We start from the raw sequence: 12883 nt of genomic DNA on the forward strand, positions 1-12883 counted from the left end.
TGTTTTCTATTTCTATTTCCTTTCATTCCTCTGCAGCGTGGCATCCTCTTTCCCGTGTGTTTGTGTTTTTTCTTCTTCTCCGTCTTCTTCTTCTTCTTCTTCTTCTTCTTCTCTTTTTTCCTCTCGTGCTTCTTTTTCATTTTATGACACGACCATAAACTCTCGAGAGTCTCCGCGAGACGGGTCGAGGTTTATCCTTCTCGATGCACACAAGACACACATCGAAATTGTATTATCTGATTGTGAGACCCATCTCGTGTCCCGTTCTCGCACGCTGCAGCCTGACATTTAAAAGGGCTTGTACCTTACATCTGTGTACACCTACGCACGCACGTTTATATGTATGCATGAAATACCCGTAACCTCAATTAATTTGCTCGGGACTGCGGCCTTTCGAAAATCGCATCGTCTACGTTTACTCGAATAGCTTGACGGTAATTCGTTATCCCGAGTCGTATAATCGTTATAAATTTATACGAGTCGAAAGACCCTAGAATTTGCATCAAACTTGACAAATCAGTCTCGCCTACCTTGATATTCTTGATTTATACCTACCGAGTAAATTGATTTAATCAGCAACAAAGACCCCTTATTAACAACCATCGGTATAATTATCCCCGTTAAATTTTCGGCCTCATCTCGGATAGCGCAAAATGGTTAGGCGTACCTCGTTTTTCCCAATTCCAACGATATTCAAACAGTTCTTTCAACGATACCTGTTTTACTGAATTTTTCCAGTTATACCCTAACAAATGAAATTTTCCTCAGTGCCGACGATTTGATCGCTGCGCTCTTCCTTTTTACACCCTCCTTTTCAATCGCTTTTCCCGAATGCAGCCACGTTCGTATCAATGTTCTCGGTTTTTGGTGCATGGCTCGGCCAAAGACGCACACGTTTATAGGGCACCTCGGAGTGGCGAGAGGGCTTCAGCTTTCGGCTCGAGGTTACAACACCGTTGGGCACTGCTCAACAGCTCACCGCGGAGCTTGCAAGCCGTCATAACTTTACATAAAATTAGTGGCTAAAAGCCATTCGCCGCTGTCTAGAACTCTCGAGGTTATCCTGAAACTGTTCAACTATACTCATCCGGGAGTGGCGGAACTGTGAGGGAAGAGACGCGGCCGCGTAATGGACCGCTGATATAATTTCGAGAAATTATCATTAGGTTCGTCGTGAAATTAACCGTTCTCACTAACGGCGCACAATTTCTCACCGCAGCTTCGCGTTCCTCGAGTTCTTACGTACAACCTATGTCGTATCGTATGCTTTTGCATTCCCGGCGCCTTTCCTTCGATCGCGTTATTTTTACTTAAATTTCAAACTACGAGAACACCACGAGAAACTCACCTTGACAGAGTTGACCGAACGTCAGATTTCTCGTCAGTTTCTTTCTCGCCCGCTCGCGTTTCCCACGACGAGCGGTGAAACTTGCGATAGGAAAGTTTTAGTTCCTCTCGGAATCTCGATCCCGACTTCTCGGGATTGAACTCGGGCGAACGTCTAACGGTCATGGGAATATCTGCGGCCTCTTTCAGATTCGAAACGTAGGAAATCGTATCGAGAAATCGGATGGAAATGAAAAGTCGACGTTCCGTCGCCGCAGCTTTCGCCCCACGTTACAACCTTTTTAAAAACCGTAAGTTGGTTAACCTACGCCGGATTCTTTCGTCTCAGGACGCATCTTGTGCGGCTTTTCTACGTACCAAAGCGGAATTATCAGAGAGCGCGCGTTGCGAGCAGGTAAAACTAACCGGAGATAAGGGGAATTTCTGTAACTAAACGAGACGTTCGCTTCGCAGTCGCGTTGCGGAGATTTTCGTCTCGAGATAAAATTGTATTCCTCGTTCCCGTTGTTAAACCTACCCGCGCAAGCAGCTTCGTATGACTTATTGCCTGCGGGAATAAAGCTTGTAACTACACGCGTACAACCGACTCCGGCAACCTGCATGGCGCCTCGGACAAACCACCGAACTAAAATTTACACGCGTTTAGCTTTACGACGCGTTACTCGTACAATCATATCCGTCGAGCGCCGAGCTGTTGACGTATATTAGCGCGTATTTATAGGCGAGCGTAAAATACCTCGGCATATGATATGCGCGTGTGTCTCTGCGACGTACGAACGAATCGTAAATACGTTGTGTGCACAACGCGTTCGTCGAGCTCCGTTGTTACGAAAACGCTTGTTAATTTCTCACTTTCGAGCCGACGACACGCGACCGATCTTCAACTCTCGCCTATGCGGGCAATCATCGACGTCTTGCGGATAGAAATCTCCTCACTCCTCGTAATTACGATCGCACTCTTATTCCCTTCATTCTCAACTCCGCCGACATTGTATGGGACTCGTTACGGAGAGATACACCCAAATCCGAGCGTCGTTGCATAATGCAGCGAGGCACGGCATGCGCTTCTCATTGTGCAGACGGAAGCCCGCAGACGTTCTTCCGTAATAATGGTTGCGACGTAATGGAGACGTTATAGATCGTCATGAGCGGCGACTATTGCGGCACTTACAGCCGTTACTGCCGCACATCGCCGCACTACCGAAAGTCGTTATGTTTCTCTTTTGGGCGAGTTTGACGCCTCCGTAACAGCCGATCGTCACCAAGGGCGTTTTCTTTCCCTTGAACGAGGAACTCCTGTCTTCGTTTCCGCGTCGGATCGGCTTCCGCGATTAGTCACGGCGGTGCCTTTTACGTCACAACAATCATTAAATATGACGCAAACTGATTTACAAGTCAGGTCCGACCAGCCGCGGTAAAACTTTCGGCTCCGTTTTTATTTCACATAAACTCGTCTACCCGACACCCCGGTCATCGGATAACATAATCAATGTTTCTCATCGCGTTGACCGCGGTTAAAACGAAATTACCTCTTAGATATTCCGTTACTCCGTTCTCCTTCTATATCAAAATTTACCTTATAGGACTAATTAATTGAGCCCAACAATTTTTATTATTTTTTTTTTTTTTTTAGTATTTTAATTATTGTACGAAACTTGACGGTTTTCGAAGCGACGGATAAAAAAGCAAAAACAAAAAGAAGAAAAAAAAAAAAAAACCAACATTCTTTCATCCGTGCCAACCGAGTGTTGGTATATTATTTGTTGAATCCTAGAAACCTAGAGGGTTTACGATTACGAGGGTTTCTCCGACAGATGGGCAACCGAAGTGACATCTTACTCGCTGTAAGTATACCAGATGTAACCTTAATTGCCTATCGGCAGGCGACGAGGTCTTCGCATTATCGTTCGTCTTCCGGGAATTCTCCCGGTACCTATAGACCCAATCTCAGGGAACATGACGATAATCGTTAAATTTCGACGTAATCGATGACAACGCAGTTATTCGCGTCGCATCCGAACTATATTCCTATCACGCGCGGAGACAGTATTTCCAAAAATGGCAGGGAGAATGAAACGCCGTGTCGGGAGGAAGGATGCAGACGTTGGTGTTTAATTCAACTTTGTCACTTGGGGTGTAGAATATTTGAACGGTTTTTCCGATTTGTTTGTTTGTCCGGTGTCCCGTTTCTTAATTTTCCAAAGTGGCCCGCGTCTTCGAGCCGCAGAGATTAGGTCAGGACGGGTTTCTGGTGGAGCGTTTGGGATTTTACAACGTTCCGAGTCGTAGAATCGGAGTCTTTTCAATTCGTTCTTAAACAATCTTAATTTTATTGCCGCATGGTCTTTATAATCTTTGTCGGTATGGGTATTATGGCTCGTCTTGTAAGCGCGTTATGCTACGGGGATACAAGGTACGCGCAGGGACCTTTTCCACCCCGCATACCAGGTAAGGTTCGCCCTTCCCGTCAACCTTTACGACGCCGAGGACAGGCCCTCGCAACTAGCTTACCTCGCAGTAAAAAAATTGACCCACACGCCCGTCCACCACCTCGTTCGTGTCCGGTTCCCGGTTCTTCTCATACCTCGTTCCTTGGCTCTCCGCTTCAGCGAGGACGTCCTCGATTTTATAACACCGTACTTAGAGGTATTAGCCCGAAGAAACGAGCAACTAAATACACTTTATTTCGCTACAAAGATACGGAAACCTTTCCGATAATCCGTGACGCTGTCTACCTTCGACGCGACGTAAGACGACGGCGAATCTACCTTCTACGGAGGACGGTATTTTTTACCGGAGTATTACGCGAAGCCCGTACCCCGGAAAAACCTCCGACCATAATTTTCGGTTGGCTTGGCGAGCCGACCGCGACGGTAAAAAAATTTCATCCATATGCGGGGTGGATTTCCAGCCGGGAAAAACCTTTTTCGGACTCGTCGCGTCTTCGTGAAGCACTTGTTAGGTACGAGTACCGGATACTGCGAGGGTGAATGCGGTTCCGGGAATTCGTCTTGGAACTTTTTCACCCTCTTGGGCAGGGGAAAAAGCTCGATCCGTACCTTGGTGCGTTCGCGCGAGATTCGAGTTTGAAGAAACTGCGGCTTTCGGCTCGCGTAAATGCCGGCATCGTGCCCACCTGTTCGCCGGATCGTCGAAGGGGGCTTCTCTCCTTATTGGAGACTTTTTAACCTCGGCTCCGCCTCGCGGCTTTCATCTTCGGTTCTTTGTGCCAGCATCCAAGGCTCCGGGCCACCCGTCGGGATGCTGCACGCTCTATTGTGCCAATACCCAAACACCGGGGTTAAGGTTCGTTTTAAGTTACAACTTGAGAGGAACTCCTTCGGGCCTCAGGGGCTGTGCCGAGTTAGGCGTTTCCGACCGGCATCTCTTGGCCAACCGGTCCAGCAACTCTGCAGTCGCCGCTGATGCGCGATGGAGAATTCGAGCTTCGACTCTTTTACACGTCATTCGAAAATTCCCCTTCGTGCTTTCTGATACCGGTTCTTTTTATTTTTTATTTTTTTTTTCTAATATTTATTCGAGAGGAACAAGGTCGTCGAAATTTCGAGTCAATAAATATACACATATGCATATAATGCATTGTTAGTGATTGTCGTCAGTTTTTATTGTTATTTTGTCCATACGTTACATGTATTATCGAGTGTAGCTAGTCAAGTATGGGGGTGTTGTTGTGCGAAGTTTAATAACGTATTGTTATAAAATTTTTGTGACGTCGCTTGAGCGGCATAGCAAGTGATTGGGACTTGACACATGATTTCATAATTAGTGGTAATCGTGTAATGGATTTATATATTTACAATATCGCTATAGTAAGAAGAAACTTATCGATAGTGGTAGCGGTAAAACTACTTGTAACGGAGAACTTTTTATTTCAAGTCATGGTCTCGAGATTTACTTGTAGAAACGATCTTGACTGTGTAAGAAACGGAATCGAAGGTTTTTACGTCGAATGTTTGGAACTCGTCATAATTCCCCAACGAGGAGTGTGCGTGCTTACGGTTCGATATAATTTCCACATTATCTTCATTCATCCTGGATTCGTACGAAAACAATACAAGAAATGCGTAAGGTTAGCTGTCGGATTATAGATTTGAAAAATACTTTGATTTGCTTATCGAAAAACTAATAGGCTGTTTGTGCCATGTATTTTGTAATTGTCAGAGTATGAAAAATGAATTTGAGTTACATTAATTATTACCAAAGTAATGGATAATGGATTGAAATTGCATTATTCGATACTAAAGTAATGAGCAATGGATTCGGAATGCACTAATCATTACAAAACACAGCGATAGGTTGTCAATTATAATTGCAATAACCACGACTACGTTAATGATTGAGTTATATATTTTTATGATTCCGCATGTAACCGTAATATATTATTTACATCATATATTTATAGAATGTCGTGAACTTGGATAAAATTTAACAAGATTACATGTGTTAATATACGATTACGTAACATCACATGCATGTAATTTCACATAATTTACAGTGACAAATTCGAGGGAGCAACAATTGGGGTTCAATCGACACGTTAATTTTATAGTTTGAATTAATTTGAATGATCCAAGTCAATTTTTGTACTTCCAATTAATTCATTTCAGCCCAAAATAATTTTCAACAATCTCCTACGTTAGTAAAAATTAATTCACGTTAAGTCGTATTAAGTTTAGTTAATTCGGTACCGATTACGAATTAATTCAAAAACCATTGTCACATTAATTCCTCGAGTCATTTCCCCCTCGAAATTAGACGAGGGTCTAAATTTCGACTCGGAGATATTCTCGCGTGGTATCGATAAAGCTGATTGCGTGAACCTGAACCGGAAAGTATCAGATATTTTCAGAAAGTAGTAGAGACATCGTACGAAAAATTATTTACTCAGAGATTTTATCTAGCATGTTGCATAATTGTTGATTAACCATAACTTTCTTAATTAAATCGACCATTGCGGTAGACTCAATTTTAACGCGGGAAGTAGCGCGCGATAATAATTCAGAACTCGAAGATAACTCTCGCGAAACTTGGCAACTGAACTACGGCTCGGTCAATTGCAGTTAGAGTGTTATTAACCAGCCAGAGTGAATCCAGTTTTGTGAGTCCAGCGAACAAGCCACTCGGCAGTGTTGCGATTTTGTTGTTGACCAAGCTTATGTGCGATATTGACGAGAGGCCTTCGAACGCACCAGCTTCTATTACTGAAATCTCGTTGTTGTCAAGATCCAGATGGTATAAACTGCTCAGTCCGATAAAAGTGCCCGACCGAATCGTGGATATATTGTTCTGGTCGAGCAGTAACACGGTCAGTTTTGGCAATCCTTTGAACGCCCCGTCATGAACGGTCGTTACGGCGCTGTCGGAAATGGAGAGAAAATCAAGCTTACTCAAACCTTTGAAAGTTTCGGCTCGCAGTTCTCCGATATTGTTCCAGTTTAAGTAAAGATTTTTTAATTCCGTGAGGCTTTCGAACGAGTTAGAAGCGAAAGTAGTTATTTCGCTGCGCTCTACCGCCAGAGAAGTCAGCTTCGGAAGACCAGAAAATGTTGTTTGATTTATCGTCTCAATCGGATTCTTATCCAGGCTCAGCTTTGTCAATCCTGATAGTCCGTTAAAAGTCTCTTCCGGTACGTGGGTGATCAGATTCCAATCCAGTATCAACTCTTTCAATTGCGACAGTTCGTTAAAAGTCCCTTCCGGTATGTGGGTAATGCTGTTATTGGCCAAGGTTAACCTTTCCAGGTGGGGCAGTTCTTGAAACAAGCCGGGAATCGGCGTAACTGCGTTGTTTTGAAGGTGCAGATTTTTCAGGTTCGGCAGGCCAGCGAATGCTCCAGGTTGCAAATTGGAAATTCGATTTCCGGCAGACAGGTACAGAGTTACCACTGAGACATTTTTAAACGCTCCGGGTTCAATAGACGTCAAATCGAAGTTGAATATTTCCAAACGATCGTGATGACTTCGTTGCTTTACTTCGGTTAAAACACCTTCGACGGAACTGCACACGGTATAGTCGAACACATTTTTGCACGTCGGCTGCGTCTGAGCAAGCACAACTGCCAAAACGAAGTTCACTAGCACTGCGCGACGAATCATGATGCGATTCTATTCTGACGTCTCGCCTTGCCGCTCCGGCTATTTGATATGTTTCGGACTTTGCCACCGTCGTTGCGTAAAGTCACGTGACCGATCGTGCCGGGGATGATAATTCTGATGATTGCCAGATACGTAAAATACAACAACGTTTTTCGCGTTACATACCCGGTGTATTTACTCAACTGTTCTGAAAAGGACGAATATTTTTGGTCTGCGAGTAACGAGGCCTGTTACTTTCTGTGGTGAACGTCGCGAGAAATCTTTCGTCCGCTGCGTGATTTTCGACATGACCTCGATTTAAAAATCTTGTTGCGTTTAGGTTCACGAACTTCGATGATCTGGATTGTATTGATATCTCGTTCAGCCTTGATCCGAAATTATGTTGCGGGTGATACCGACTATATCACTATGCCTGACTGGAAGAATTCGTTTTACGCAACACTTTAATTATGAAATACACGTTTCTTCAATAGATTTTCAAGGTTTTGGTTTTTTAATATTGTTATTCACTTATTTAGTTATACTCAGGTTCGACGGTTCCGAATGTGAGTGTTTTATAATTTAGAATGATCTGAACTGTTCTTTTTTATGGGTATAATTTTAATCATATCCGCTTTTGCCTTGATTATACCGTGTTTGTACAATTTTCAATCTATAATTTTCGCACCATTCCGGCAATTATCCCCTATGATATTGCTATAATCAATATTAAAATCCGTTTTGGTCTCGCTGTATCACAATTGTGGTGCCGTTTTAAATTCGTCAACATTTCACATGACGTTATCAGAAAATTGAACGAGTCGTTCGTACAAATCTGTCAATTAATATATCAATAAACGGTTCCCAATTATCGTAAAAAAGAAAAACCTCGACTAGAAATCTTATACCGTTCACTCATTTTCTTTCCGTCCCCCCGCGCCTGCTTGGTCTTATCTCTAACAAATATCATATCATGCAATAAATTGTTGAAATCCGTCCAAATCAACCCTACAAACGTTTCCTTCCGATTGCTTTGAATACTTTTAAAATATTATTACCGAGTAGACTCACTTACCTTCACCTTTCAGTCCCGTTTTAGCCAGCACATGTGGCCAATGGGAAGTACGCCTCTATCGCCCACCGAAGCATGGCCGTTTAATTCTGTTAAATCGATTCATACCCCTTTCAATGTTCTTCATACCCCTTTCGCAGGTAGGCAGTGCTCGTAGCACGATAGTTCTCAAGCTTGTTCTATTCTGTAAAAAGTATTGCTTTTGCGAATACCTTAGGGTGTACCTAAGTCTCGCTATCTGTCACCTTCGAGTCTCTTTTATTTAAATCAGGTGTACGTATATTTATTATGATTAATAGAGTTAGTTAGTTAGTTGGATCGGAAAGAAATAGGATTTATATTTCATAAATTGCAATATAAAATATATTGCAATATATATTGCAATCAATGTAAAAGGAAATCGAGGATTCAGCTTCGAGTGTAACATTTAATTTTGAGATAAGAAAAAAAACACCGAAAACGTTACCAAAGAATATTATCAAATCATTTGCGTAATCCCTGAACATAATTCGAGGGATTCATTGAGTCGTATCATTCTTGACGAAGAAATATATACGTTGCAATAATTTTTTTCGGTCTTTACAATCTTTGGAGTAATTGCAAAAATAAACCGTTGAAGTTTATCTTCACGGATTAAAATTTTAGGAAGATTCGTTATTTATCATCGACATATTTGTTTGATCGAATAATTGACTTCGATGTATAATAATTACCTAAATTAATCAAGATTCAGCTGCGAACAGTATCGAAGGTTCACAAGTCGAACTTCACCTGCCATTCAAGACATCACGATACGTGCGTGGCGGGTCTAATTATCAGAGGTACAGTAAAAAAGACGCGTGAGAATGGAATAAGTGTAAACACGACGCGACCTATCTACTCAGCATCGCATTCGGCTAGCCGGAAGAGACGACGGACGGTGTCTTGTCAGTATTGCTCCTAGAACGGCGTGCAAACAAGAAGTAACTGCTATAGGATAGCGACGATGATGTCTATGATGGTACGATGAGAGCGCATGGCTATCAGCGTGTCGGTTGGGATAACTTGCATAATGAAATTAATTTTTTGTCGACTACGAAACGAGAGCAAGTCTGTGCGGATTACGGGATTCGCGGCCTGGCCTTCTGGGGACCTGATACGAGGCCTTACACCAGGATGGTCGACACGCCGGGAAACCAAAGTGGTTATGTAGTGGTAAAAAAATGGATAATGGTAGCGACCGATTACATTCGGGATAAACTATACCGATATTGTTTACCCACATGCCGTATGAACGTCGCCGGCGGTTGGATTTCAGTAAAATTAAAGAAGAAAAAACGTGTGAAGCTACTGACTTAACTTTCGTTATTCTTCAATTACGTACTGTAAACAGCTTTGCTCGCCATTCGTTGCTAAAAAGTCCGTCATCGTGTGAGCCAAGTTGAATAAATTCAATGCTGTTACAGAACAGTATCCTAAATCCGATGGACTTACATCTCGTATTCGAAGTATTGATCGATACGTAAATTTCGAAGATCTTTCGGAAGCGTGTGAATTACACGGACGGTCCGTATATTGATCCGGCGCATATAGGAAATACGTTTTCGGTAGCTTCACTTGTTTTGTACTTGTAATCACTGAACTTTAAGTGGTAGGCTTTGTCCAAAGTGTTTTAACGAAGAAGATTCGATCTATGACATCGATGCGAACACTCGTTAACCGATGGTTTTAATTGCAAATTTAATTGACGGAGGAACTTCAAGTTGGTATCTTTACTTGTAATCAGAGCCCTCCAGAAATTGACTGGAGAACGCTTCGTTTATACTTAGATAAATAGTAAAGTTGTAACTGATGAATATTTTTGTCAGGTTGCGCAATGCGTTGTATCTCAAAGCGAGAGAAAAGATTCTTCTGTGATATCGGTAAAACTAACTACGTGAAAACTGAACGGGAAAATATGAGACGTTCCTGAAACGCACTCGAGACATCATGCGAAAAATAATTTATTCAACGATTTCATAAAGCATATCACATAGTAGTTAATTAATCACATTTTTTTCGCTCATGTCGATCATTTCCGCAGAATAAATCTTCACGTGGAAAGTAGAACGCAATTATTCAGTACCCGAATTGAATTGTCGCAGATCTTGGCAACTGAACTACAACTCGGTCGATTGCAGTTATAGTGTTATTAACCAGGACGACTGACTTCAGGTTCGTTAGTCCAGCGAATAAGCCACTCGGTAGAGTTTGGATTTTATTGTCAGTCAAACTGATGTGAGTCATCGACGAGAGGCCTTGGAATGCGTCAGCTTCTATTACTGAAATCTCGTTGTTATGAAGATACAGATATTCTAAACTACTTAGGCTGATAAAAGTTCCCGATCGAATTGTGGATATTTTGTTGTGGTCGATGGATAACAGAGTCAGTTTCGACAATCCTCTGAATGCCCGTTCATGAACGGTTACTATGTCATTGTGAGAAATGGACAACGAATCAAGTTCAGTCAAACCATTGAAAGTTTCGGCTCGCAGTTTTCTGATGTTGTTCCTGTCCAAGTAAAGATATTTCAATTTCTCGATACTTTTGAACGAATTGGGAGCGACGGTGGTTATTTCGTTGTCCTCTAGCCCCAGAGAAGTTATCTCCGAAAGGCCGGAAAATGTTATCTGATTTATCGTCGCGATGAAATTCTGATGCAGTTGTAACCTTGTTAATCCTGACAGTCCGTTAAAAGTCCCTTCCGATATGTGGGTAATCCCGTTGTTAGCCAAGAACAATCTGTCCAAGTGAGGCAATTCTTGAAACAAGTTGGGAATCAGCGTAACCGCGTTGTTATCAAGGTCCAGATATTTCAGGTTCGGTAGGCCCGAGAACGCGCCAGGTTGCAAATTCGAAATTCTATTTCCGGCAGACAAGTGTAGATTTACTAGCGAGAGATTTTTAAAGGCACCAGGATCAATCGACGTCAAATTCAAGTTAAATATTTCCAAACGATCACGGTGCGTTCGTTCCGTTACCTCGGTTAAAACACCTTCGACGGAACTGCACACCGTATAGTCAAACACATTTCTGCACGTTGGTTGCGTCTGAGCAAGCACAACTGCGAGAACGAAGTTCACCGACACTGCACAACGAATCATGACGCGATTCTGTTCTAATATCGTGCTTTGCTGCTCGGACTATTTAAGTCGAACCATATCTAAAGGCTACCTTGAACTTTGCCAGCGTCGTTACGTAGAGTCACGTGTCGAGTGATCACGCCGGAGATGATATTTCAGATGATTGTCGAATGCGTAAAACATGATCAAGTTTCCGCGGGGTGTAACCGGCGTATTCATTAAACTTCGTCACGGAAGATTAAATTCTTAGATTCGCGCTTATGGGGCTGCCTGTGATAGTCGTAGTTGATATCCAATCAACAATCTACAAAAACAGCGATCTACTCTGAAAAATTATTCGGTTTCAATTTGATGTCAATCTATCTCTACCTGATGTTAAATTTCTGAAGCAACCATCCAAACAGTACTATAGTAATTTTTGTTCCAATTCCTTCAGTATACGACGAATTTAACGAGTAAAATGATGTTGCGGACAATCAACTTCGAACAAGTAATAGAATAAATTCATTTTTTCAGGCCGTCACTCGCAACTCTCGTAAGATTTACAATTCACGTAAACGTAAATCCAAGAAATCTCTGCGTCGGGATGATCGATGGTTTGCTCGTCATTCATGATCATTCAGTATCGTTCGCACGTGTATAATATATTCTATAAAAATCCACACCATTTTGGTGTTGATTTTAACTTTTATAGACACCGTGAATTTTCTGACAGTGTATTTGACAATTGTAAAATAAATCTTGTGGAATTTTGTTACCGTAATCATTTTCGGTTTTCTTGTTAGTAACGAACTCATTCAAACTTCTCTCTGCGTAACAGTACTTCAGACTCTTCTCTTTCGCTGAATTCACTTGGCAGCTTCTCCTGAACGGAGAGGGGTGTGTTGAGAATTGGGCGATGTGTTGGAGAGCGGGGATATAATTCACGATTGGAATTGATCGATTAGGCGAAAAATGTAATCTATGTGATGCTTGATTCGTAACAATATCGGAATGAATAGAATATTGTCATTTGAACCGTTTCCGTCACGCAGTGATTTAAATATTACCAAGTAGACTTACCTACCTTCATTTTCCAGTCAGGTTTGAGCCAATACAGTGGCCAATAGGAAGTACGCGAGTATCGCACACCGAATCATGGCCACACAATTCTGGTGAATCGATTCTCGTACCTTAACTATTTATACTAATCGTGAGTGTGCCTGTTGCAAGCTGACTACATGAATCTAAACGGGAAAGTACTATACATTCTTGGAACGCAGTAGA

The 12883-nt window shown here is 42.3% G+C and overlaps 1 protein-coding gene across 1 annotated transcript; it reads right to left on the bottom strand.

Moving 5' to 3' along the window:
* Window positions 1-4940: 4940 nt before the first annotated feature.
* Window positions 4941-11657, bottom strand: LOC124307268 (slit homolog 1 protein-like). The gene is made up of 3 exons (XM_046768787.1): window positions 10620-11657; window positions 9879-9951; window positions 4941-7473 (listed from the first exon to the last, which is right to left on the bottom strand). Exons 1-3 carry the CDS (start codon window positions 11636-11638, stop codon window positions 6367-6369), a joined length of 2199 nt encoding a protein of 732 aa, XP_046624743.1. The 5' UTR covers window positions 11639-11657; the 3' UTR covers window positions 4941-6366.
* Between the last annotated feature and the right edge of the window lie 1226 nt (window positions 11658-12883).

The sequence above is a fragment of the Neodiprion virginianus genome, chromosome 6, assembly GCF_021901495.1.
Source record: "Neodiprion virginianus isolate iyNeoVirg1 chromosome 6, iyNeoVirg1.1, whole genome shotgun sequence".
Lineage (NCBI taxonomy): Eukaryota > Metazoa > Arthropoda > Insecta > Hymenoptera > Diprionidae > Neodiprion > Neodiprion virginianus.